Genomic DNA, 20,791 nt, shown 5'->3' on the forward strand with positions numbered 1-20,791 from the left:
AAGGTTTCTTTATAGGAGTGTTCAATAGAGAACATGCGGGGCCTGAGATCTCCCCCAAAGATTCGTGGAAGATGGAAGATCTGAGACCCCAGGGAGACTGCAAATGGGGATTCCCTAACCCCCCCTCTCAAGAGGTGGGGGGGGGGGGGGGGGGTGCAACTATCAGCCTCCCAGGTCAGCTCCAGCCTCTTTGTCCCCAGCTCAGTGTGTGTGTGTGTGTGTGTGTGTGTGTGTGTGTTATGTCCTCCTCCAGCTAGTTTGTGTGAGCCCTTCCCTCTGTCTTTAGATAATTGTTGTTTAGTTTTGTGTTTAGGTAATTGCCCTCCTCTGTTTCTGTTTTCCCAGTTAAATTATTAGATTCACCTGTCTTCCCTCCAGCCCTCACTCCACACACCTGCTGCCATTTACCCTAATTACTCCTCCCTGTGAATATAAGCCCTGTCTTGTCTCTGTCTTGTGTCGGTCCATTGTTTGTAATTCTGTCAGTCTTGTCTCTCTGTGAATTATTAGAGTTTTTGGATTTCCAGATCGTTTCCTGGATTTTGATTTTTGCTCCCCACCTTTGGATTTACTTTTGTTTTTTGGCTCACCTTATAATAAAGGACTTTTATTTATTCAACTTCTGCTTCTTGTCATCCTGGGTTACTGCATTTTGGGTCCTACCAACACCGTATTGTGACACTTGGCTGCGCCCAGAAATTCTGTCCATAAAAGTTATGAACAGAATTGGTGATAAAGGGCAGCCATGGTGGAGTCCACCTCCCACCAGAAACAAGTTCGACTTACTGCCAGCAATATGGACCAAGCTCTGGCACCAGTTATACAGGGACCTAACAGCCCAGATCACAAGGCCTGATACCCCATACGCCCGCACCATTATTGTGGACTCTTTTTGGTGCTGATCAGTGACATCACTCACTAATGAAGCAGTCGTAGGACGCTGATGTCTGTGCAAAGTCCTGAAAGAGATAAATTATATGGAGACACAATGACTGTGTGTACCGGGCCATCGTATCTCTCGCTCAAATTCCCCCCTCTTACAAATTACCTTAAAGTTCTGACAATGGAAACACGCCTATACAAATACCAAGACGGGGGACAACGAGTATGCCCACCCCTGCTCAGCACCTCTCAGTGGGGGCAACTCCAGAGTGGTAGAGTGTCCAACCCCTCACAAGGAATGTGGTTCTGGAGCCAGACACGTGTGTCAAGGTGAGTCTGACTACATCTAGCCGGAACCTCACACACAAAGTCAGACTCTTTCCCTACCAGAGAAGTGGCATTCCGCGTTCCGAGCCAAGGATGAGACCAAGGTCCCGGCATTCGGTTACCACTCATCTCACACTGCGCCCAACCCCTTTTGCCTATCCCACAAGAGGTATTTATTTATTTTTGTTTTTATTTATGTATGTATTTATGTATTTATTTATTATTTATTTGTTTGTTTGTTTGTTTATATTTAGGAGGATAAAGCTCCTTGGGATGAAACATCTCATTGTGAGAGGGTACTCCTTCACAAACAACAGAAAATAGAAAGATGGATAAGTAGTTGAAAGAATTGAGCAAAAAAAAGAATGTAAACAGAACAAGCAAAAACAATCCAGACCATTTCAAATTGGTATAACCCATACACAACCATGCACACAATGCTCTGTTTGCTAACCCAATACATTTTTTCCAGTTTTAGTCACATTTGGTACAGCACAAGTTCAGACACTAAACTTAGAAACAGTTACACACGGGCGAGACAGACAGTATTATGAAAAGATTTGGTCGACCGCATATCTGCTGGGAGGTTATTCCAGTCTAGTCCAGTTTCCCAACTTCTTTCTTCAGCTGGGATATAACAAAAGAATTATGTTTATCCATATATCCATCCATTTTCATCCGCTTATCTGGAGTCGGGTCGCGGGGGCAGGAGTCTAAGGCAAGAGGCCCAGGCTTCCCTCTCCCCAGCCACTTGGGCCAGCTCCTCCGGGAAAATTCCAAGGCATTCCCAGGCCAGGTGAGAGACACAGTCCCTCCAACGTGTCCTGGGTCTACCTGTAGGCCTCCTCCCGGTTGGACGTGACCAGAAAACCTCACCAGGGAGGCATCCAGGAGACATCCTGAGCAGATGCCCGAGCCACTTGTATCCGCGATCTAGTTCTTTCGGTCACAACCCAAAGCTCGTGACCATAAGTGGGGGTAGGAACGTAGATCGACCGGTAAATCAAGAGCTTCTGTTTATTTAACCAAAAATTATATTGACCCATATGTGGCACCTTCCTACCGGGTGGGTGGGCTATATTATATATCTACCAGATACAAAATCCCACCCAAGGATTACACCAGGTAAATTGAGAGCGTCTGCCAGAGATCAAAGGAATCAGCCATTAACCACCGCACCGGGGTTTATTGAAAATTCTAATTAAAACATCATTAAAAACCAGGTTAGGACAGACACTATAAACGGTTGTCAGAACTGGGCCGGAGAGTCTGCAGCCTTATCTGGACGCTGCGGGGCAGATTTCTCCTCCTTGGGGACGCTTGTCTGCCACGCTGCCGGTTTCCTCTTCCCTCGATAGCTCGCCCCCTCCTTCAAGACGCGCGTCTGCCGCACCGCCGTTTCCCTCGATCGGCCGCTTCCTCCTGCAGATCAGTCACTGGCTCGGCCGCGTCACCGCGCCACGCTGTCGTCCTCCTCTGTCGCGGGTCCACCTGTCAGTGAATTTAACGGCAGTCACTGCTCGATCACACACCGTGGGTCACACCTTGTCACAGGGCCGCTACTCACACGCCAGGGCAGAGGAATACCCTGCCCACATCTCCATGAAGCCTCGTCACAGACGATCGGTGTCCTTTCACCCGGCGATTCTCTGCTTGCTGCCACCGTCTCCACCAAAAAACAGACGCTCCTAATCTGCCACAGGTGCAGATAATTGCTCCGGTCCAGATGTCATCTGTCCAAGCTCATCAAAATAAAATCACACACCCTCCCAGTTTCCTGGGTTCCCCAAAATAAAAGCATTCCATGCACTAAACTAAATAAAAAAGAATACACACTAAAAACACACCACACTAGAAGGAAAACCACAATAAAACAGACTTTGCCCGTATGACACATACATGAATTTGTATATCTAACCCTAACCCATTTTTAAATTTACTGTTTACTGGTAACTTTGCTATATGCTTCACCCACCACACAGAGGTGTTGCACTTCTGTCCTTGTCACAGTAGGTGCAGCACACAGATGAAAGTTTATGATTGGTGTAATAAAACAAATGTTATGTGTTATTTTTATTGTCCCTGAAAAGGCTAAACTAGTCAGAAAATGTTTGTTTGCAAGTGAAAATAATTTTGCTTTTATTTAAATCCACTGTGACGTTTAGGAGCTGCACATGGAAATCAGCTCTTTGACTAACTCAGTTACATCTATGTTCACGAGAGGTTTCATGCAAATTCAAACACAAACAAGTACTGATTCAATCTCCCACCTTTATTTTTGTACAATGAAACAACTTTTCTTTAAAGCACCACAGTAATCTTCTGCTCGGTCTTGTCTGTAAAGCAGCGTTTGTTCTCCTTCTCCAGCATTTCTAAAATGGAGGAAGATTCCAGTTCTACGGCGGTTTACGACAACGTTTCTGAGAAAAATTCACGTAAATTTTTTTATTTCTTCACATATAAAACATTCAGTTCCCTGAAGTACCAGGATGTAATGAATGATCAAAGGTTTAACTTTATTTCTGATTACTGAGTACTTTTCCGAGACTGTAATTCGTTACATTTATGTTATTATTCAGATTACTACAGATCAGACAGAAAAAATGCCTGCGCTCCTGTGCATTCACATGTATTTAGCAAATGCTCAGTCCTTCATTTTAGAGACAAGCTGCTGAAAACTCAATAAAAGTTTTTTTTTTCAGATCAAAAGCAAGGAACATTCAGCTCTAAAGAAAAGCTGAAAGAATCTAGGATTAATTTACCAAGTAAGTGAAAAAGTTTTAATCCTTCTAATAGATTTGAATTGTTTTATTTTCTTCATTAACTCTGACATTGATAACAAGTGCAATAAAACATAAAAAATGTAAACATAAACTGGATGTATTTTTTTTACTTTCTTGATGATTTTAAATGAAATCCTGGAGAAGAAAGCATGCAGTACGGAGAGCTAATTTGTCATATAACTATCATTCAGAACCCCCAAAGTACTTCTTCAGAACAGCATCATTCTGACAGAGTTTGTATGTTTACTCGAGTCCAGAACACAGGAGAAGAATTCAGACTGCCTTAGGCTCTGAGAGGCTAAAAATAGACAGCAGGTAACAGGAACTCATTTGTTTTTCCATCTGCAGCCTCATGCAGAACGTTTTAGTCAGATCATTCAAGATAATTAAAAAAGAACAATCAAGGCAGATATTAATTCATAAGGAACTGGATTTTTATTTGCAACCTTTAACTACAGATGTTTTTAGCTTCAGATTATTTACTGTTTATCTTTTTAACCCTTTACTTACTACAGCAAAAAATAAATAAACATGAAAACTTTTGTTTTGTCTGTTTTTCATTTCATTTGGCTGAATAAGGGTTAAAATGCCATGCATTGTAATACTATTAATAAGGAACGTTATAAACAGTAATAATGTAGAACATTTAATTCAAACATCTTAGGTGTGTTCTTGCTGTGTCACGTTTCCAATTCCATGCTGTAGTTCTTTTTCTAAAACACAGAACAGTTTTGTTACCTGTTTTCCCGCTACGTTTCATTTGCGGCTGCAAACTTCCTCAGGCTGACGCTGATGGTGGCGTCACTTCCTTCTCCGTTTATCTGCGGGCAGCAGAGGACGTTGTCGCCCTCTGCTGCCCACTCTCCCCTCTCCGATGATGCAATCCCATGCGCGGTCCAACGTGTAAACTCCATCGTCTCTGTTCATGGTCCCACATCCACGTCTCCTTATCTCAATTGCTTCTTTTATCCATCTTTTGTATTTCTGTTGTTAGGTGTTTATGATCCTTGTGTTGTCCCAGTCCATTATATGGTCCATTATGTGGTTATAGGAGACATGGATGTGGGACCATGAACAGGGACGATGGCGTTTACACGTTGGACCGCACATGGGACTGCATCGTCGGAGAGGGGAGAGCGGGCAGCAGAGGGCGACAACGTCCTCTGCTGCCCGCAGATAAACGGAGAAGGAAGTGACGCCACCATCAGCGTCAGCCTGAGGAAGTTTGCAGCCGCAAATGAAACGTAGCGGGAAAACAGGTAAACAAAACTGTTCTGTGTTTTAGAAAAAGAACTACAGCATGGATTTAATTCAAACATCTTCATATTTTTAAACACATTTTTTTGTTTAGTTATTATTTATCTTTTGGCATCAATAAGATATAAAACTGTGATCTACTGTCCATAGACCTGGTTCATACCAGCAATGATTATCTAAACATAAACTGTATAATAAAGATATGTGTTTGTTAAAAGAAATGAGTTTAATTCATCCAGCTTTTTGTTCTGTTTCTGTTTTATTTTTATGTTAAAAACAAAGTTTTCTCTCCCCAAACAGGCGAAGACGTGTTTGCTTCTCGATTCAGTGTGTTGGTGGTGTGTTTGGTGACCCTGTGTGCTCTGCTGGTGGCCGCCATCTGCACCATCATCTGGCGTGAGTCCCATTTCTACCTAAATACTTTTTCACTTTGCTTTTTACTCACATCCGACACAGAGTGTAGAAATCTGTAAACTGATTCTGTTTTTGAACTCAGATCTTATTTTTCTGATGGAAAGGAACTGGAGGAAAATGCTTCTGGTTGTATTTTGTTCCTTTTATAGTTAATCTGCAAATGAGGACACAGGATGTAAACCTCCACTATCAGACTGGACTCATAGGGACACTGACTGATCAGCTGACCAACCTCAACCAGACGCTGGAAGCCATCATGATGAACAACCATTTTCCAAAAGGAGAATTCTGTCTCATTCAACGTGAGTACTGTCTGCTTCAGAGGAGCGTCAGAGAAATAAAAATTTACCTGATCAGGTAAAACATGCAACTTTCACAGTTTCTTCATTCATTTTATTCTTTGAAGAAGAAAGTTTTTTTTTATAAATTGTGTCATCTTCACCTGCATTTAGAATTTTCTTTTGAACTTCACATAAATATATTTTTCTTGATTCCTGAAAGTTTGATTTTGAAAGTTTACTGATGCATTACAGAATAAAAGGCAATCCATGTGAAAAGCTCCATAATCACATTTACATCATTTATCGTAAAACCTTTTGTATTTATTGACTTTGTGTGTTTTATGAACAGACTGTAAGCTGTGTGAGAAGAGCTGGGGTGTGGATCAGGACAAGTGCTGGCTGGCCATTCCTGAAGGGAAACAAAATAAAAAGTTCTGCAGAGACAGAAATGCAGTTCTGGTTGATTTTAATTATTGAGAACAGATTAGCTCCAACATCACACCTTTAGCTTTACTAGGATTATTAGAGCAAGAAAACTGTGAAATTATTGGAGCTGATGAGACTCGTTCAGACTTAAAGGGAAACTATTCAGTTTGGGATTGTTTTTAGCACCCTCTAGAGTCTGTTATTAACTCACTGTCGTAAAACCAAAAATAAAACTTCTCCTTGCTGTGTGTTTGTCTTTTTAACACCTTAATCTAACAGATGCAATGTCTCCTTAGCCTTCATTTGGTGTCTACAGGAGTGATTCATCACAAAATCAAACAAATCCGCCAGCTGCATCACCAGCCAATTTTGACAGAGCTTCAACCCCAAATGTTTTCAGTCGAGTCCCGAAAGTTTTTTGTCTTTTTGTTTTCACTCATCAGCCACAAGCTCAGTCTCTACTCTCTCTCTCTCTCTCTCTCTCTCTCTCTCTCTCTCTCTCTCTCTCTCTCTCTCTCTCTCTCTCTCTCTCTCTCTCTCTCTCTCTCTCTCTCTCTCTCTCTCTCTCTCCAGTCACGCTTTCATGACTTTAAATACTTTGTGCTGATGATCAACAATGCATGTGTGTGTGTGTGTGTGTGTATATATATATAAATAAGTCTCCTCTTCACAGCATTGAATCTCCTAGAGTTTTCAACACCTTTCTTGCCACAAACTCCAAAGATTTTGTGATTTTTACTTATTTTAGATTTGACTGTAGCCTTCGACATAATGAACCATGACATAGTACTCTGACAATCAGAGTACTGTGTTGGCATTTGTGGCCTTGCCCTGAAGTACTTTTTAAATTTTAATGATAAAAAAACAGAGTTGATTGTCCTTTGCATTGGTGCCTTCAGTGGGCCACTCCCAAGTCAACAGTGGCAAATGAAGGTTTTAAGGTGGGTGGAGATTTTATGATGGAAAGTCAGACTGTTGAGTAGTTATTTTTGCCCCCTTGCCTGTCCACTCTGGTACCTAAGCGAATCTGGTCTAACATGCCACAAACATGCTAAAGACTAAGGCGCTACTGGAGGAATATCCCACATCCCTCTTGCTGATCAGTAAAACTACTCTGGCATATTGTGGCACCCAGATCAACCATCATGTCTGCTTCAACTCCCAGGACAGGACAGGTAAAAAAAAAAAGAGGAGGAGGGTGAAAGCCCTTGTTTAGCATGACTCTTTCTAGGGCTGGGCGATATGGACCAAAACGTCTATCTAAATATCTTTTAGCTGAATTTTGATATTCGATATTTAATCTCGATATTTTCCCTCCTGCAAAATATTTACAAGTGAACTCTCTTCAAGATGTATACATGAAATCATCAGCAGATTAAATTCATACAAATGTATTGATCCTTGTCCAACATTAACCTTAGTACCTCACTCTATCAGTCAGAGCTTTAGACACACTGGTACAACCACACATATAGGTTTATATTGGTATGTGCTTCACGTGGTTCATTTACAATTGTTTTTAATGTGAACTGGAACTTGAGTTTGTAATAAAGAATATCTATCTATCTATCTATCTATCTATCTATCTATCTATCTATCTATCTATCTATCTATCTATCTATCTATCTATCTATCTATCTATCTATCTATCATCTATCTATCTATCTATCATCTATCTATCTATCTATCTATCTATCTATCTATCTATCTATCTATCTATCTATCTATCTATCTATCTATCTATCTATCTATCTATCTATCTATCTATCTATCTATCTATCTATCTATCTATCTATCTGTCTATCTATCTATCTATCTATCTCAGTCAAGAGCTAGAGATGTCTCAAATGTTCCACAGGCATTTCTATCCATTAAAAATTTATAATTAATGTAAAATAACTTAAATTCCATCTAGAGGTGGCTCATATCCTCTCATCCACAAAATTACCAGTAACGGTTTCTTGTCCGTTAAAAAAAGCTATCAGGTTATGCTAAACTCCCAATGTATTTGCATCTACTGCTCAGGATTACACTTTTTTTTTTGGCCCTCCTGCTCTCCGTAACTTTTCCTGACCACATGTGGGAGGGCGGAGTTTGGCCCATTTTGTGTCTTGTTTGAAATTATATAGATATTATAAATATACCGATATACTGCCCCGTCCTACCTCTGTCCATGGTTCTGTACCTGGGTAGCAGGAGAGGACGCTGTCCTTGGTCCTGAACTCCTGCTCCTGGAGCAAAGATGCAGCAGCTATAACAGGAATTAAATGACTCATTTTCATCTGCAGACTGATGAATGTTGTTGGAGATGGTGAAACCATATATGTGATCAGAACTGGAGAAAAATACTGGAGCTCCATCCTGATCTGGAACTGTTGGAATGTGTTAGCAACAGATAGATGCCACATCATTTGGTAAATACATAAGTATAAACCTACAGAGCTTCTAATTTAAAGTCACAAATAAATTAAAACTGACAACTGAAGCAGCATGACGGGCCAGTTAGGTGATATGCCATTGGAGCAACTCATCACTTTACATGGGCCCCATGCTGATGGATGATGTCATCATCTGTACACTTTATGTTATGTAACATCATGATGGTGTTGGCCCTGATGCTCATTCTGCAGACTTTTATCTGCAGACTTTCTCAGATCAGCTATGAAACAATCCTGTAGGAATTGTGTGTTCCTAAATCACATCCAGTCACATGACCTTGAAGCAGATAGATAAACTAGAGCCAACAGCCAGTAAAAGTGGATCTTTAAGAGTTAATTAAAAGGTTCTGAACAGATCTAATGTGAAGTGGTTTTTTTCAGATGTTACGGGCAGCTGCTTCCGATGCTGCGTCATCTCTGCTTTTTAGTTTGGCTCTGGATACACAACCTTTCAGAAAATTACTTTTTCACTTTTATTGTTTTTTTCTTTTCTTTTTTCCCCCCATGTCATGTCTGGCTATGAAGCAAACAGAATTAATGTCTGAATGCTGGTGACAAGCTGGTGAAAACCTGTTTCGCATTCTGAGTGGTAAATAGGTCTATCGAACTACTCTTGTATAAAATATGATTCATTTGTTAAAAATTAGAATATTGTGACTTCAGATTCTAATCTTTACACTTTTTTTCTGTACAAATTATCCAGAATATTTAAAATCTGTCTGAAAATAAGAAGCATTTAACCCATGTTTAATGCATGTTTTCTTATTTACTCACTTTTGTTGCTTTAAGTCTTGTGGCCCCTCCTCCTGGGGGAGGGGTTTTCCAGTGTGGGAGGGGCTCCTTAATAGGGGAGGGGTTACATTGAAGCAGTAGGGGCTGCTAATTAAGAGTAGGAGTTTATTGATGGGGGAGGAGCTCTGAATCATCAGCTCAGATAAGCAGATTCAAATGAGGATTTGGACTTAAATACTTAGCAATATTTTTCATGATTTTATTATTGTAATAAAAGGAAAATGTATCTTATGTACAATAAGAATGGTAAACTAAATTTGAATACATTTTAAAAGAAAATGAACTGAACATGTTTTATTTTTGCCTGAAAACATTTACCTTTTTTGTATTTATTTTAATACAAGTAATATTCTTTCCTGCAAGCAGGTTTTATCACATTATTCATAGATTACATATTTAACAAAATGTTGAAAAGGAAACTTATGAGTCAGACCATCCAAGACACAGTTCATTTGGTTTTTAGTGTCTTTAATTGTAATTATATCAAAAATGTCTTTAAAATGTTTGCATGTTGTAATTTAAAATTAATTTGGTTTTGACACAAAAAGACTGTTTCACTTTTAAAACCTTTAAATCTACCCTTTACAAAGTTTGTTTTATTTTCTTTATTATAACCGAGGGTTCTGGGTGAGATTTTACTGGTTTGATCGTTACTCTTGCAGCAGCATCTGCAGAGTACTTCCTACAATCCTTCACAATAAAAGCACCAAAATCCATTTGAAGCTTCTAGTCTGGCTAAACTCCAGCTCCAGCCTGAACTGTTGACAGATTATGTTTGAATTTCTTTATAAAAACTCTTTACACAGGGCATTATGGGGAAAAATATTTGAAGAAATGTCACATTTAATTAGCCTATGTAATTTGTGTTATTGGTGAATTAATTTATTTAAACCTTTAATATTGAGAGCATCACTAATTAGTTTAAGTTTTTAGACATCTACTGAACAATGTGATGAATCCAACAAGACAACTAATTTTTTACTTAGTTTTATTACTTAGTTCCTATAAGGCTGAAGACTTAAAAATAATTTGGAGTTCATTCAGGCATCAGTAAAGAAAATTGATGTTTTACAATCATGACTGATTCAACAATTATTCTAGCGAACACACACATACACACACACACACACACACGCGCACACACATGCGCACACACACACACACACACATCCTTCTGCATTTTCAGAGTTTTAAAGCACCAGTTCATCAGTTAAAAAGAAAAATTATTTTTCATAAAAATAAAAGATAACTGTTCTTGGCTGTGATTTAATCTTATTATTCGTTTGATTTCTTTTTCTTCTTCTTCTTTGGAGGAATCGCCTCGTCGTCCTCCATTTCCTCTGAGAACTTTTTATTTTTCTTCTTTTTCTGCTTCTCAGTTTTCACGCAAACTCCTTCTGCCTCCAGAGTTTCAGACTCTTTATCACAACTGTCTTCTTCTGCAGGTCCAACGTCCCTGTTGGAGCATTTCTTCTTCTTCTGTTTTCCTCTGGAGTTCACCTCTCCAGTTTCCTTTGGACTTTCTCTTTCTGCGCCTTCGTCTGTGGAAACTCGCTCCTCAGCTTCATCTTTCTTCTTCTTCTTCTTCTTTTTTGTTTGACTTCTTTTTTCAGGAGGTCCACAGTCCTCCCGACTGTTTATCAGATCAGATTTCTCTGTGGAGCTTTTCTTTTTCATCTTTTTCCTGCAACACTCCTCCGTTCCCTCGTCTGTCTGAGTCGTCGCTCTGACACAAACTGATGGAGACTTCGGCGCCTGGCTCTTCCCGCCGTACTTGGCCATGAACTCCGCCTCCTGCTGCTCCAGTCTGGCTAACTTGGCGCTCATGGTGAGCCCGTGCCTCGCTCCTCTGAAACACAACAGAGACGAAGCTCAGCTTCACTGTTTTCATTCTGAGCTTCTTCATGAGGATTTTAGATCACGTCTACTCACTTGTGAGCCGTGCGTCCTCCACAGACCTTCATCAGGGCAGAGTCAGAAAGTCTGTCGAGAATCAGAGTTTTAGTCTAAAAACGTGATGCAAGAAAGAATTTTAGAATGAAATCACAAAGGACAAAATGATGGAATTCATTTTCATGTGTTAAAACCAGCTAAGCTTTACTATTATGCCTCCTTATTTCATATGAAATAGCTTCAGCCAACAAACATTTAAAGCTTTTTTTTTTTTTACTACAAACAGTCCATTTTTAATCAGAAATTATATTTTTCATACAGATAGCGATGCTCTAAATAAATTAGAGCTGCCACAAACGACTTTCAGCTCTAAACAAAACTAATGTTTGATTTACCCAAAAAAACAAACAAAAAAAAACAAGGTTTTTCATTGAATTTCTCCTCCATATTTCAACTTTTCTGGTTGAAGTTGAAATACTAAAATGAAATGAAAGTTTATAATCAGATAAAGATCCGACTTTAACATAACTGAATATCTCATGAATTAAAGGAGAATCTTTACGAGCAACATAAAAACATAAAAAACTGATTACTTTCTGGTTTTAAAGGTTAGATAAGGTCCAAATATTTAAACGTAAAGCGATTATTTCTAACCTTTAAATCAGGTGTTATTTGAATAACTTGGCAGGTTTATTTGTGTTTTAATCTGATTTCAGGTCTAAAGGAGCTGCTGGTCTTACTTTGTGGTGCTGGACAGATCCAGGTGCTGGTCGTCCTCATCAGAGCTGCTGTCGTCTGAGCTGGATGGTTTTGGTTCTGGTTGCTCCTGACCCGACAGCAGCGTGGCGGACTGAAACAGAAGGGAGTCGGTAAAAACCAAAATGTCTCAAAATCACAAAGAAAGCATTCATAACAGAGTTATGTAGGCGACTCTGGAGGCTCTGCAGATGTATTTATGGGTTTAAAAAACACTTAAATCCTGATCTGTGCGTTTCTACCAAAGTGTGTGTGTGTGTGTGTGTGTGTGTGTGTGTGTGTGTGTGTGTGTGTGTGTGTGTGTGTGTGCGTGCGTGCGTGTGTGTGTGATTGACCATAAAAACCTGCTGAAGGAAATTAAACTCCCACTGATAACAGGATGGATAGTTTTGTTTCTGGTGTGAAAAATAGATCAAATTTAAATATAAAAGCTGTTTCTGGTTTCTTTAATTATTCCGTGTGTTTTAGGGTACACTGGGTTTAATTTTGTTGTTTCTGAACATTTAGCAGTAAAAGCCTGCTGGACTAGATTTGACGGTCATGACCCAAACTTTCACTAACAGGACTAAATATACAGAATTATTTAGTAAACCAAATTTGGAAAAGATCAAAGTTTTTATGGTTCAACTGTTTTATTAAAACAAACTTAGCTAATCCAGTAAAGTTAAAACTTTAAAAGTCTGCTGGAGGATGATTACAGTTTCTCGGTGTGTTTATTTCCACTTCATTCGTCTTTAACTCTCAACACAACCATCAACACAAACTTCCAAGTGAAAAAAAGGGGAGGAAGAAGAAAAATAGTATATGGCCTACCCCTTCTACTAAATACAAAACAATTTACAATACGGCCTTAAACACCATCAAACAAATATCTCTCTTTTCTTTGCAAACAATATCACATAATTAGCATCATAACCTAGGAGCCTGGGTGCAGCATTGGCTTTAGAGAATCATCTCATTCTGTGTTTATGAGCTCCAGATCAGATCAGCTGTTTAGGATCCTGCAGCAGACTTAAGCCTCGGATCTGCCTGCAGGGTGCGGGACAGCTCATGGTCGGTCGGTGTGAACCAGTATGGTCTGACATTTCAGTAGAGTGTGTTTGGGCGCTTGTGTTGGCAGGCTGGGTTAGAAACGAACCATCATGCGTTATTTAATAAATAAGTTGTGAAACAAATCAGTTTTTTTATGCTGCGATAAACGGCTTCACAAGAGACTCCATTAGTGCGGTTGCTGAGTCCAGCTGCCTCGGCTCGCCAGTCTGTGGCTATAAATAGCATCCAGCACATCGTAGCCCCTCCATGTATTTCTCCCCTTTCCACTGCGGCTGTTTCTCCCCTTAACCTTTTTATACTGGGCTTTCATTTCTTCAGCTTGGCCCGACTCTGTTCCGACATCTGCTCGAATCCTTCGGCTACCATTCGCTGAGAAACATCTTGCACCGCTCCGCCTAGCTCGTCCTGAGCGTGGACTCTCATGACGATGGTGAGAAATGTACGGAGCTCTGAAGCTGACCAAACCTCGCTGCTACTTGCTGCCATTTTCTCACATCTGTGAATTACTAATGAAAATAATAAAACTAGGGCTGCACGATTCTGGTTAAAATGAGAATCATGATTTTATTTTGCTTAGAACTGAGATCTCGATTCGCTCACGATTTTTTTCCAAAACAAGTTTTTGTTGCACTTAACATAACAGCTGTCACTGAACATGAAAACAAATGTCTCTCGGCATCTCTTACGTACACAACTTCTGAATAATTTAAACAATAACAATTTTGAAACAATATTCTCTCTGCTTGTAAGGTGATGAGAGAGGTAGGTAATAGATGTTTCTTTAATTGTAAACCGCAATTATTAACAAAATGTAACATTTAACAGGACAACATGACTGTTGACTATGGCAGGATCACAACAGAGAACAACGTCCTTTTTATATCTAGCCAGCTGCTAAAAATTGGTATGCAGGTATGAACTGAGATAGCTAATTATTTATTTATTTATTTTACGATCATTTGTGCAGCCCTACTAACAATGGAACTCCGAGGTTTGTTCTGCCTGTTGCAAGTAGTGATGTATTTCTATCCCCCAATCAGTGGACTGTGTTGTCGCACCACCCTAACCGTACTGCTTCACAAAGTGCCGTCAGTGGCGTGGTACGGTTGTTTGGACCGGTTTTACAATCAGGACAGAAAAAACTGCGGATCACCCCAAACCCTGCTGAGCTATTAAAAATGTCTAAAACCAGCCTGCAGCTTTAAAGATGATCAATCCTTCTGCTGATGGATGAAACAGTTGAGAAGTTGGCTCCTCCCAACTCTCTCAGGACCGTTTTAACAAAAACTAAATGGTAAATCGATCACCTTCACAAAGCTTCCATACAGTTTGGCTCTCTCCAGCAAGGCCTTCCGTGGTTTTTTATTGGAGATCGTTCCATCCTCTCCATCCGCCGTCTTCTTCACCTTTATTCCGTTCTGGATCCAACAGAAACAAAAACAATGATATTAACTGTTTTTAGACACATTAAACAACTCCAGAGGATATGAGTTAGGGTTAACCCTCAGTTACTCTGACTGAGATTCACGTGGTGACTAAATGAGCTAAATCTGATCATTATTTTTAGGTCTTTTAGGCTGAAGTCTGATTTTAAAGCCTCGGACTCACCTGATCGCTCTCCACCTGCAGGCTGGCAGATGCCTTGTTAAAGACGTGATCCCACCAGTGGAAACTGAACTGCTCCCCTTCTTTATGACCAACCTGGATGAAAAGATTATAAAACTAAATGAATAAAAAACTATTTAAAAAGTGATCAAATGCAGCAAGAAAGCAGCAGTCACTCACGCCTCCTTTGTCACATTTCACTTTGACTTTGATTGCCTCTGATATGCCGTTCTCAGCTCGTCCCAGTCCTTTACCTGCAGAGATGGTGGACCGAGTCAGACACCAGAACTCGGACCCATAACCTGAATCTGAAGCTGCATCTCACCATGCTCCCAGCCGTGGCGCCGGAGCTGGCGCTCTGCAAACTTCAACCCACGACTATTCTCCTCTTCAGCCATCTGATGAGGACATGAAGACAGAACCAAAGATGGACTCAGGTCAATTCTGAAGGCAGGAATAAAAGATGGCTGCTGAAAAAAATATACAAATATTTATAAAATCCGAACTTAATCTCCGTGTCCTGTAGAAACAGTCAAGTCAGTGATGTGATTCAACTTTTTATGAGAAAACTACAGAAAATGACGGTTTCAGGCTGAAACTGAATAAAAACACTCAGGAAAACCTTCAGAGTCTGCAGACCTGTTGATTTAGACCCTCTCAGAGAATGACAGTAGAAAACTTAATAAATGAAGAGTTGGTAAAAGAAAAACACAAAGACACGAGGGCTGAATCAACACTTCTGACCCAAAGATGAGACGCGATTTTGTAGTTCTGAGGACATAAATCCGTTTGACTTCTTATAAATTCAGTTAAACGTTCAGATCTAAAACAAAAACAAAAAATTAAATCTGATTTCGTTTGTCCACCTTGCTAAGCTGATGCTTCATTCCGTTTTAAGCTAACACGCGTGTCTAACCATCTAATATTCACTGATCTAAAACAAACTTAATATAAATATATTTAATCCAAGTTTAATCGTTAAACAGAAAAAATATACACGAACAAACCTGATTGCTTGTTTCGTTTAGCTTTTCTAACCGGTGTCAGCTGTAGTCCATGTGGTTTCAGCCGGAAGCCGACACCGGAAGTTTTCTTCTTCTTCTACGTTTGATTTACAATTGGTCGGCAGTTGTTTTATTTGCGCCACATAGTGGAATAATGAAATGCAGTAATTCAGATCTTATTTGATCGTTAATAAATATAAAAAAAACATTTAGCTGTACTGCGTGATAAACGCATTTACTAATGTCATGTATTGTTGTTTTTGTTATAAATAGTAGTAGTAGTAGTGGTAGTAGTAGTAGTAGTAGTAGTAGTAGTAGTAGTAGTAGTAGTAGTAGTAGTAGTAGTGGTGGTGGTGGTAGCCCATGAAATACATTTTCACACAGCGTTTGTTTAAACGCAGTTTCACCAGCAGGTGGCAGCATTTCACATAAAACATGAACATGTGGCCTTGCTGTGACTGTCGCTCTCTGGCGGTATGAACTACACTTAATAAACACAAATATTTTCAAGTTTTATTTGTGAGTAAAGATAAATAACATGATTTTGAGAAAAGACAAATAACTGAACACACAGCTGCATCTCCTTTTCACATCTCCAACAGAAAGATGATCAGCAACAAGCATTTTTGTTCAGCTCTTCTTGAAGCACTTCAGTAAAATATAAACCATGACTGAATATTAAAATATATTATTTAAGATTAAAAACACGAATTAACATGCTTTTCCAAGAATACAGTATTTAATCTATTTCCCAATGTGGATCTGGACCAGTTTTTATCCCAGAAACAATCCCAGGATGAAGAAATCACACCAATCTGAATGTTAGGAATGATACTCGGGTGTGAAAGACTGTTCCATCCAGAACTGCTCAGTTTCAGGGATGTTTGTGTTCTCTTGATGCTTTTTCTGACCTTCTCAGGATGGCAGCTCCCAGACTGGGACCGCTGGTCTGAGTCTAAATGGACGGCTGGCAGGAAACTATCCTGTTTCCTCCTGCCCTGGTTTCCTTGCTGTGAGGATGTTTGCTCCTGCAGATCTCCATCCAGGAGCTGTTTATCTGTGTCAGCACCCAGCAGGGAGGAAAACGCATACTGGTCATCAATACTGGCCCACTGTTCGGGAAGAAGGAGGCCATTACACAGCTGTCAATAGCGTCTGCGTGAGACAAAGAGACAGATAAACTGTTACAGCTACACAGAGCCTTGACTTGTGGGATTTGGGTCAGGCTTCCTGACTTCCTGCACAAACTGACAACCTGAAATCAGGACAGCAATTTTTAGACGACAGCGCCGTAAATAAAACCCGCCTCATAAAAAAGTTTGACTGGTGGACACAGATTGCTGTCGCTCTGTTCTGGAAGCTTTTGCTGCAGGAATCAACATATCAATGATCACCAATGTGATGGAAAAATACCTACGAGGACAGATTTGTTATGTTGGTTCTCCACCAGAAATAAGGGATGTCCTCCCTCCAGCTTTTGCATCCAGGTGTCCACCGTCACCATTGTTCCTGATTAATGGACAGAGGAAAAATGGACTGAAAGGTTCCACCTGCAGTGATGAAGGTGTCCTTCCATAAGGAGCTGAGATAAAACGATCCAAGCCCTCACCAATGCTCAGGTGGACGAGCAGGTGGGCAGCATAGATTGAAAAGAGGAAAATTAGAAACATTCCAGAGAAGTATAGGTTAAACATGAAGGTGAAGCTGGAGAAGACTTCCAGATCCCTGGAATGAGTTCTAACAGCTGGGCTGTAATAGGTCTGAGTGTTAATCTCCTGCAGATCCCCTAGTGGGTGGTTCAGCTGTTAATGAGCTTGATGCAAAATACCTGCAGCACCTGCAGTCTCCTATCAGTCCTGCATCAGTCTCTGCTGCTTCCAAAAGTAATCTGATTCCTTTTTGGGTCAGTTTGGCCCAACTAACCTCCATCCTGAGCTAGTCCTTTATTGTTTTAATGTTTATATTGAGTCTTTTATAGGAGCTCTCCTTGTTTCTGAGGCTTTTTGGAGAAAATAAACTTTTACTGTTTCTGATTTTAGTAACAAACTGAAAAACTAAAATGTTTAACTAAAGCTGTTATAAATGTAAATCTGTAGCTTAAAGAAGCACAATGTTTTATTTTTGTTTTTGTATGGAATGGAGTCAAACGTTGCTTTGCATAACATTTTTGACAAAATTATCATTTGAAATTCTTCATTACCTGATATCACCAGTCTCTCTGTGTGTGTTTTTAACGTTAAATAAATAATGAAAAAATTAAAAAGTGAGAAAAACAACATCTGAGTTTTTTCATCTGCATTAATGTTCTGGATAGTAGTGAACGGGTGAGTTCTCGGAGAGAGAACCCAAACACAGAAGCAAACAGGAAAAAAAATACAAACACCTAATTTCAACAAAAATGGATGGGATTTTTTTTATTAAAAATATATATATACACACATAATAATAATAATAATAATAATAATAATAATAATAATAATAATAATAATAATAATAATAATAATACGTCTCTGGAAATCTGGAGGAGAATGAACCTAAATGACCAGCTTGATGATGCAGGTTAGTTTGGGTTGTTTCTAATTAATGTCAACATAAATGCAGGCTTATGTTTCCTAAATAATAATCTGAAAGTTCTTCTCCCTCTGTGGTTATGAATAAACTGCAGTTTTCCAGAATGTCCCTGCAGCTCATCTGTTTTCCAGGTATTTTCCCACTGGACCATTTATTCCCTAAAAATTCCTGAACACGCTCACTCACACTTGCTCATGAAGGTCTGGAGGCCCGGTGCAGATAAAAACAACCCTCTGGACCTCCCCTCTGAACCTCCCTCCTCCCCGCTGCTGTCACTTATGAAGTTTTTCCAGCCCTCCTCCTCCTCCTCCTGGGCCCTCCCCCCTTCAGATGCAGCTCTGGATTTCTCTCCTCTAGATGTTTATGCGCCTTTGGAGATTTTTTTAAGTGGAGATTTATTCTAAATAAACCCTCTTTTCCCTCCTGGTTTCCTCTGTTTGGACCCTCGGAAGTCTGTGATGAGCTGACCCGTTTCATCTGGAACAGAATCCCGCTGCTGCTGGTCGCTGAGGGTGAGTGAAACCTTTTAAATGAAACACAAAAGAAACAAAAGTTTCCTTTTGTTTTAGGTCTGAATCTTGTTTATGCTTGTTTATGCTGCAGAAACGACTTCATTAGAAAATAGAAGAAGATGAATCTCAATTATTAATGGCTCACACTGATGTTGACTGCAAACAGGAGTAATTAGTTACAACTTATTTATTCAATTAGTTTATTATAAGAGTGATAATAAACATTAGTCATAATCCACATGGAAGTAAAATAGATTTTATTCACCTTTTTGAGTCTACAGGTGTGTTTATTCTGCTTCTGGCTACAATAAAATCAGAGTTTTATGAATGGAAGAGGTAAAACCAGCAGGCAGCATCTAAACAGCTAAAGGAGGAGGTGGGTGTCTGATGAAGACTCTCATACATATGTGAAATGATTCATGGTGTCCTGGAAAAAGGATCCTGGGTGCACATACACACGAGGGCAAAATAAGGCTGGAGGGCTATAGAGTGCTCGTGGACAACATCAGTCTGGTCCTTGAGGAAAATCCTGGATGACAAAATCTGAAACTGAGTTTTAGTCAAATCTGTGAGTCTGCCGGTTGAACGGATTCGAAGCAGATTGAGGCTGCTTCAACAGGCTGCTTCCTTGAACCGTGCACACGTCTAACCCTCCGTCTGATCCTGCTGCTTTTCAGGTGCTTTAACCTTAGCTGAATCCCTCAGAGAAACTTCTGGTTTGATTCCTCTCAGAAACGTAATGATGTCACGTTTCAAAGGAAAAGCGAAGTAAATTCATTCTGGAGGTAAAAAGCTAAAAATGCTTTTTTGGGTGGAGTGAGTTGTCCAGTAAAAGTCCAAACACGGTCAAATCTGAAGACATTTTGCAGGAGCCTGTCCAGACTCTTTACATCGCTTTCATAAAGCTCAGATCACAGACAACACGCCTAACCTGAAGTTTATAAAGGAAACCAAAGCCATCAGAAATGTTAACGCTGCTTCCAGTGGCTCAGTAGGGTCACCATAGTAACTGCCCATCTGTGTCTCTCCCTCCTTCACTGTGAAATTTACAAAGGTTTAAACTGTGAGTTCTACCTGAGCTACAAACCAAAAGGGGGCGGAGCTTTCTCACCTGTTTCACTAGAAACTCAATTTTGTCTTTAGGGAAGACGACGTATCCTCACCAAAACTCCTAAGGTATTCCATGAATCACACGTTGGTGTGTAATAAACCAGCTTTAGGTGAATAATCTCCAGATGCTGATGATTTGATTATATGTTGGTGAGTTTCCAGTTACTATTAATATTTATAGAAAAACCACCCTAAACATGTTTATTTGTAAGTTTGAGCCTCCTATTTATAAATCTGCCTCTCAGTGAACTTGTAGGACTGTGTTTTAAGCTTCTTTTTATTTTTGGCTCCTCTTGCTTTACTTTGAAATCTTCTCCAGATTCTATCGAGTTTGGGTCGTAAACGCCGCCCTCTGCTGCCAAAGCCTCTTCTTTCAATTAATGGTGGAGGAAGTTGCTGGGAGTGGGTCTGCTGTTTCCTCTCTGCCTCCTTTTTCTTTTATTCCCGTTGGATTTTCATTAAGTCATTCAGATTTGGTCCAAGTTCTGCAGAACAGAGCATCTCCGGCTCGTGAAACGTGGCGGCTGTGGCTCCTACGCTCGTCTGATGGTGACTCAACACTCCATGAGCTGTCAGAGAAGTTTAACAGATGAAGACAGACTTGCGTTTGATTCGAGCATCTCAACACAACAACATCACAGCTACAGCTGTTTGTTATAAAACGAGCCTTTGATCAACTAGAGTGGG

At 39.9% G+C, this 20,791-nt stretch overlaps 2 protein-coding genes and 1 long non-coding RNA gene across 7 annotated transcripts in view; 1 reads left to right on the forward strand and 2 right to left on the reverse strand.

Moving 5' to 3' along the window:
• Positions 1-1,652: 1,652 nt before the first annotated feature.
• Positions 1,653-3,096, reverse strand: LOC139070134 (uncharacterized). The gene is made up of 2 exons (XR_011520775.1): positions 2,777-3,096; positions 1,653-2,700 (listed from the first exon to the last, which is right to left on the reverse strand). It is a non-coding gene; the product is annotated as an uncharacterized lncRNA (long non-coding RNA).
• A 7,475-nt stretch (positions 3,097-10,571) lies between these two features.
• gpatch4 (G patch domain containing 4) lies at positions 10,572-16,044 on the reverse strand. Of its 4 annotated transcripts, none has more exons than XM_070551822.1 (8): positions 15,915-16,044; positions 15,233-15,377; positions 15,088-15,161; positions 14,911-15,003; positions 14,610-14,720; positions 12,234-12,343; positions 11,533-11,583; positions 10,572-11,449 (listed from the first exon to the last, which is right to left on the reverse strand). In XM_070551822.1, the coding sequence occupies exons 2-8, from the start codon at positions 15,303-15,305 to the stop codon at positions 10,876-10,878; spliced, it is 1,086 nt and encodes a 361-aa protein (XP_070407923.1). In that variant the 5' UTR covers positions 15,306-15,377; positions 15,915-16,044; the 3' UTR covers positions 10,572-10,875. The 4 variants fall into 4 exon arrangements, with proteins under 4 accessions (XP_070407923.1, XP_015805201.3, XP_015805199.3 ...); XM_015949715.3 differs by having other exon boundaries at positions 15,233-15,305; positions 15,915-16,033; XM_015949713.3 differs by having other exon boundaries at positions 15,233-15,374; positions 15,915-16,032.
• Positions 16,045-18,793: 2,749 nt separating this feature from the next.
• Positions 18,794-20,791, forward strand: part of pear1 (platelet endothelial aggregation receptor 1) — a 54,500-nt gene continuing 52,502 nt past the window's right edge. For both annotated transcript variants that reach the window (XM_015949716.3, XM_015949717.3), the window contains exon 1: positions 18,794-18,994. The gene's annotated coding sequence lies outside the window, so the exon portion shown is untranslated. The remainder of the gene's footprint in view (positions 18,995-20,791) is intronic.

This window comes from Nothobranchius furzeri, chromosome 5 (assembly GCF_043380555.1).
Source record: "Nothobranchius furzeri strain GRZ-AD chromosome 5, NfurGRZ-RIMD1, whole genome shotgun sequence".
Lineage (NCBI taxonomy): Eukaryota > Metazoa > Chordata > Actinopteri > Cyprinodontiformes > Nothobranchiidae > Nothobranchius > Nothobranchius furzeri.

Coding starts and splice junctions, on each gene's coding strand:
- gpatch4 (XM_070551822.1), bottom strand. CDS start 15,305: ATGGCTGAAGAGGAGAATAGTCGTGGGTTGAAGTTTGCAGAGCGCCAG. Junction 15,162..15,232: donor GCGCCACGGCTGGGAGCATG/GTGAGATGCAGC, acceptor CCATCTCTGCAG/GTAAAGGACTGGGACGAGCT. Junction 12,344..14,609: donor TGTATGGAAGCTTTGTGAAG/GTGATCGATTTA, acceptor CTTCTGTTTCAG/TCCGCCACGCTGCTGTCGGG.